The sequence below is a fragment of the Contarinia nasturtii genome, unplaced genomic scaffold, assembly GCF_009176525.2.
Source record: "Contarinia nasturtii isolate CC-2019 unplaced genomic scaffold, AAFC_CNas_1.1 Cnas_scaffold_4135, whole genome shotgun sequence".
In the NCBI taxonomy this organism is placed as follows: Eukaryota; Metazoa; Arthropoda; class Insecta; order Diptera; family Cecidomyiidae; genus Contarinia; species Contarinia nasturtii.
In genome coordinates this window covers 7,581-14,237 of record NW_022201431.1, presented here as the reverse complement: position 1 = coordinate 14,237, position 6,657 = coordinate 7,581, and the positions used below count along the sequence as shown (strand labels likewise).

At 34.7% G+C, this 6,657-nt stretch overlaps 1 protein-coding gene across 1 annotated transcript; it reads left to right on the top strand.

The window, feature by feature from the left end:
• Window positions 1–2,458: 2,458 nt before the first annotated feature.
• Window positions 2,459–6,166, top strand: LOC116350445. Its single transcript, XM_031782240.1, has 5 exons — window positions 2,459–2,472; window positions 2,534–2,685; window positions 5,113–5,460; window positions 5,550–5,806; window positions 5,889–6,166. The coding sequence occupies exons 2-5, from the start codon at window positions 2,547–2,549 to the stop codon at window positions 6,048–6,050; spliced, it is 906 nt and encodes a 301-aa protein (XP_031638100.1). The 5' UTR covers window positions 2,459–2,472; window positions 2,534–2,546; the 3' UTR covers window positions 6,051–6,166.
• The last annotated feature ends 491 nt before the right edge of the window (window positions 6,167–6,657 follow it).

Genomic DNA, 6,657 nt, shown 5'->3' with positions numbered 1-6,657 from the left:
TGTCAATAGAATTGGATCACGTTTTTGTTTTGGCTTTTTCACTTTCTTTTCATTTTGTCGCTTTTTTCGTTTGGCCGCTTCATCATCGGTGGCCTTTTTGCGTGGCGGTCGTTTCGATTGTGCCTTTTTCTTATAGAAATTTGGATTCTCTGCCTCGTCGCTGAACAAATAGCGCATTGTATTGGTGATCAATTGGTAATTCGCTTTGCGTATCTGTTTCAATGTTCGACATTTTTGTGGCGGTGAAGGTGTTTTGGCGCGTGATGTGCTCCCAACCGGTTCATTTGATTTCGGATGGTTTGCCAATTCTTCGGAAATCACACAATGATTCAAATATGCCCGAACATTATTATACAGACTACGTATGATACACATCATGAAATTCATATGGTATTGCCGAGTTGCATTGGTGAAAATGTTACCATAACCAATTGGATTTTTCTCAATGACTTTGTGCTTCTGACAGAACTTGCTTATAGTTTTATCCAATTTCCATGTTTTTCGCAATTTTGTCTGGCCATTGATACAATTACCATACACACCACGAAAATAACCATCAAAATAATTACGATAGTATTCACACGTACTGTTCCAAAATTCGGTACGAATGGCATCTTCATTGTTCGATTGCATGATTCGCATGAGACTACAATGTACGTTGAGTGCGCCAAGTCGCCAATTGTGACTCATGTCCGTGACAATTTTATTGATAATGCTAGCCAATTCATCCTTATTCTGTAGATTTTCATTGAACGACTTACGTTTGCCCATTTTGATCGATTTTTTATATTGTCCGAGGAATTGGAAAATGCCAATGCAGCTATTTACCAAGATGAAAATATTGAAGATCGAAAATAACTGTTGGTATTTGCCACAATTGCTATACAAAATAAGCAATGAGGGTACTGTTTTGAAACAGCTACAGACTACCAAAATAAGAACATAGAACATTGCTGTTGCTGCAAATGATTACGCTTGAGAAGATACGCGGTTAGCAAGTCGACACATTTATCGAACAGTATGACCTATTATGTTTCGGAGCATCATACTCGTGCGACACCACTTTTTGATCTACCAACTAGAAGGAATATATTTTTAAATTTTTCATTTGCGAAAACCAAAATATTTAAAAATTGCTTAATAAATAATTGAATTATATTATATTATATTAAATTACTGAAATATGACACCAAGGCGAAGGAACGCTGTTCGGATACTATTATTATTATTATTATTATTAATCAAGTGTATGAATTGGACAATGCCAAAACAACTGATAATGATGATAGAATAACAACATTGTCGAAACAGATGCATACCAGTCCACTTGAAATATTGCTAGTGATGTGAACACGGACAGGAATATAAGTAGCTCTTGCAATAGGTCTGCATCCAATTTTCACTGTCTAAAGAATTGCGAATTTCAGAAAAAATAACAAAAAATATGTAGTAAATTGTTGTGTACAATATATATAAGTTATACAAACATACATTCAACTGCGTACATCAGCAATCCCGAAAACAAGAAAGATGACAACTACCGAATATCAATTTTAAGCAATGTTGTTCGATCCAGCGACCTCACATTTATTTGTGGTCTTTGCTTTAACTTTTACTTTTCCGCACACCTAGTGTAGGGAAGGTATTGTATTAGGCCAAAAAATTAAAGTCATCCCAAAACATGTTTTCTATGCATTTTTAATGTAGAAAACACGATTGGAGATGATTTTGGGGCATATTAATGTGCGTCGCTGTGTGTGATGTGTCCTGTGTCCTGTGTCCTGTGTCCTGTGGCGTGTTGCCAAAATTTGTTAACTCGATAAATCTTTTTCCAAAAACTCAATTCAAATTCTGACTTTGCAGGATGATTTGGGACTACTAGGAGACGTGCTGATTAGTTTTTGAGCAATATCTGTTGACCGGTGTAATTTTTTTGGGTCCGAATGGACACAATCCATACATTTTACTTTTTTGATCATTTTTCAACCATTTTGGTGACACGATGGTTTCGTGCTCAGACATGAAATTCAAAATCTGACTTTACGGGATGATTGGGCATTACGAGGAATAGATCTGGTCAAATTTTCAACGACATTGATTGATCGATGTAAAACTTAGACTGTGAAGAGGCACTTATGAGAAAAATGCCTTAAAATGATATTCTTTCAATTTGAACGCTGAAAGACTGTGTAGTGGGGGGAGAAACCCGAATCTGATATTAGTTTTCATACAAATCCACAAAAAGTTTCATTTTTGTATGAAAGACTTGCCTTTGTGGTACCGTAATGATCTGAAACTTTGAACAGGCTATTTTTTGGATTGAAATTTCTTTAAACTTGGTGTGATTATTTATTTTGATAAGAAAATAATATTCACAAGTTTTCACGGTAATTTAAGTTACTGCAACCATACAAAGACCATGATTTCAGTTTATTCCCAAAATTTCGGTTCCATGCGGAAAAGTCAGCTTGCGTACGTAAGCCTCTTTATTTCTAAACATATTTGTAGTTTCTACTTTTCTGATTATTTTCAGGTTAAACCTCCACATGACAGATTTGGAATATATATCACGAGTTCTTAGCCTGACAAATTATCATGAAGACATTGAAACGATAAAGAAATTCGGTTTCTTAATATTGGACGAAATGAAGAATCGTATAGATAATGAGATTCTTGGAAATTATGGTAATAATTTTGAGTAAGCGTAGTTATTTTAGATTGCTTTTTGTACGGCGGTGTTACATTTCAATAAGTTGTGAATAGAAGTCTCTAGTTCAGTGATTTTAGACACATCAAAAAATATATGTTTTTTCTATTTTCACCATACTTGCTACCTGACTTTTTTAGTCCTACGTAGGTTGCTCCATAATTTTTTTTAAAATGGTACTTATAGTGTTGCCCGATGTAAACCATTGTCATATTCGTAAAGTTTGATGTTTTGGTATGTATTCGTGCCCTGAACCTTTTGTCGTACGAACGCTATTTGTATTGTTTACAGTGACTGGTAAACTGCGACTCAACAAAAAAATGAATTTTACACGTGAAGATTTTCGTAAAATGATTTACTACGATTTTCGAAGTAAATTATCTCAACAACAGTGTTTCGATCGACTTCATTTGGCCTTTGGCAATGAAGCACCAACCCTTCAGACAATTTATAACTGGTACCGAGAATTCCGTTGCGGTCGTAGTTCGCTCAAAGACGAGTTTCATACAGGTCGTCCAAAATCGGCTGTTGTGCCACAAAACATCGATGCTGTCAGAAAACTGATTATGGAAGATCGTCATGTGACCTACCGTGAGATTGAGGCATCTTTGGGCATTTCATCCCACAGCATACATACAATTTTGCATGAACATTTAGCCGTAAAAAAGATTTGCTCTCGTTGGATCCCACATAAATTGACCGATGAACAAAAAATGGCTCGTGTGAGTTGGTGTGAAGAAATGCTCAAGAAATTCAATCGTGGTGCTTCAAAAGACGTTAATAAAATCGTCACTGGTGACGAATCGTGGATATATGCCTATGAGCCCGAAACGAAACAGCAGTCGACTGTATGGGTCTTCCAAAATGAAGATAACCCAACGAAAGTTGTTCGAGCAAGAAGCACTTTGAAGCGAATGGTCACCTGTTTTTTCGGGAGAAGTGGTCATGTGGCAACCGTTCCACTAGAGGATCGTAAGACCGTCAATTCTGATTGGTATACCACCATTTGTTTGCCCGAAGTGTTCGGTGAAATAAGAAAAAACAACCACCGTCGCAAAATAATTCTTCATCACGATAATGCGAGCTCTCACACATCTTTTCAAACTACTCGATTTTTGACCGGTCAAAACATCGAACTGATGGGTCATCCACCGTACAGTCCTGACCTGGCACCCAATGACTTTTTTTTGTTCCCAAGCGTGAAGAAAAAACTACGTGGTCAACGATTTTCGACACCAGAAGAAGCAGTTGAAGCGTTCAAAACACACGTTTTGGAGATATCAGTTTCGGAGTGGCACGAATGCTATGACAAATGGTTTCATCGAATGCAAAAGTGTATCGATCATCTCGGGGAATATTTTGAAAAACAATAAAACCATTTTCGACAAAAAACAACTGTGTTATATATGTTTTTAAAAAAAATTATGGAGCAACCCTCGTATTTCATAGCTAACTTTCAAATTAACTCTTTTTTTTACCTACATTGGACGTTGAAAATAACTGATTGGTGGCGCTAATTTCGGCCGTTACAATGTTCCTGGATGGGTATGTTTACGCTAACAATTGTTTATTGGGTAGTAAATGTATATTCCAATACTGAAGAATTGCTATCTTCTTTCAATTATATAAATAATTATTGTATAATAATGAAGGAAGTAGAGTGTATATGTGAGAGAGATTGTGTGACCGAATGAGTGGATGAGTAAGAGAAGATTAGGAATCATTAGAATGTAAGAAAATAAAGCTTCAACACACTCTTATAAAATAAACAAAAGGAAACATATTGCTGAAAAATTTGGTTTTGGTAGTATCGTAGGGGTTAATTACATTATCAGTTTTATATATTGTAAACAAACATATAATATGGCTATTTTTAAGTAAGCAGATTCGTGATTTCAACGTCCAACTCTCAAATTAAAGCAATGTTGTTTGCTTAACCGTTTCCATTACTTGGTTAATCTTACTATTCTTAATATTTATATCAGTAGTGTGCGAGGAAAATTTTTCAGGGGGGGTGATTTTCCAAAAACAAAAAATTCTCTAACAAATCAGACAAATTTTCGTTTTTTTTTTTTTTTTTTGGAAGTCACTTTTTGAGGCGAAAATCCCTAGCAAATCGAAAGAATTTTCTCCGCGAAAAACCCTAGCAAATTGAAAGAATTTTCCTCAATTTTCTACATTGATGAGCTAAAAAAAAAGGTCTTCACTTTTTGAATCAAAAACCCAAAGCAAATTCGAATAAATTTCACGAAAAAAAATTCTGATCCAAATCACCCCCTCCGCACACTATTGATTTACATAAATATACGTTTATATGATAATTCCTTGATGCTGCATAATATTTCATTAGGAATTATTTCATATATACTAATCATATTTTCTATTGTTTTTCTCCCCTTAGGTAGTTAATGTCATACGCAATTTGACAATGATTGATGTATACGATTTAGAATTGATGGACAATCTTTTAAGCCCAAAATACCTTCGTTGCGTTTATAAAAAAAGTAAACAAATTGATTTGAAAATGTACGAAATTGATGGGTACTGTCGTATCAACCTGAAGGATACTTACAATGGAAATCATCTTCCTGATGTCTATATGAGGAAATTATGCTTTTTAATAACTTGGGTACCTGATAGAGTCAATAGATATAAGAAATTCGATAGATTTTCATATGACATTGAAGATGTCGTCAATAAATTATTCGTACACTCACAATACGCACATGCAATTCCGTATCGAAAATATGCAGGTTACCTAACCACTTTACACTTTACATATTTCACACCACAATAGTGGTCTATATATACAATAAATGAAAGAACATTTCCTTTTTATTAGATCTATTTGTATGCATGGACAAAATCACGCTCAAAACAATTGATATATCGAAACGATTTCCACCATTGTATGAAGGCCATTTCATCGAGGCAAGATCTTTAACCAAAGATGATCCAAATTTAATAATATTCGCATTCGTTACTGGCCGTACAAAAAATATTGTAAATGACGATCGAAATAATTGCGAAAATATTCCAAACGGTTTTATGTCACAAAAAATTGAACAGTTGAAAATGCTTGGTTTCCACCCAATCACTGTGAGTATGTTTTACATCTTGCACTTTTAAAAAATTATTTAAAAAAAATGATTTTCAACTTGAATATTTGCATACTTTTCAGGTACCAGCACGTTTATTGAAAGAAATCGATCAACAAAAAGCCATTGAAACATTTATTGTCGATGAAGCTAATAAAGTATTTCAATCAATCGGCGAAAATGGAACTATCACAAGGGACGCAAATTCGAGGTCAAATTTGAAGCCGGATTTATGTGTAGTTTAGGTCACATTATGGTCTGAATACATAGAAACGAGGAACGATAATCATTAGAATATAAGAGGATTAAATAAACTGAGAAAAATTATATTTTTCTTCAACTGTTGTCTTCTACAGTTTAACCAAAGTTTTTTAATTCGTACAGATTTTTCTTTCAGATGATGGTGGGTGCTATATGAACATAGTTCAAGAATTATATATGGTGAATAACATATGTCCATAAAGTTTTGGCAGTAAATTCAGGCGTTTATTGCGCCACATAAACAAAATCAAAAATATCAACCAATGCAAACGGCACGTTTATCAGTACCTCGGGACTACTATCAAACTCAATTCGATGAAATACATCCATTCGCGGAGACGTACAAATTGGATTAACGAAAAAGTGTCTCAAATGGTTGTGGCGGCTAATAAGTTCAAAACAAATTTCGCATGTGTCTAAAGATGAACCCATCTGCCTACGAACCATATATTGTGTTTCATGGACTTAGTATGAAGACAAAGATTCTAGAGAAAGTAAAAAGTACGGTCGTATTCCCTATTTAAATGCTCCAACCCTCCAAAATTGTCATCAAGTACCGAAAACCGGGTTGGTCAAGCAAAAATTCGTTTT

Coding starts and splice junctions, on each gene's coding strand:
- LOC116350445 (XM_031782240.1), top strand. CDS start 2,547: ATGACAGATTTGGAATATATATCACGAGTTCTTAGCCTGACAAATTAT. Junction 2,686..5,112: donor TGAGATTCTTGGAAATTATG/GTAATAATTTTG, acceptor CCCCTTAGGTAG/TTAATGTCATACGCAATTTG. Junction 5,461..5,549: donor TCCGTATCGAAAATATGCAG/GTTACCTAACCA, acceptor CCTTTTTATTAG/ATCTATTTGTATGCATGGAC.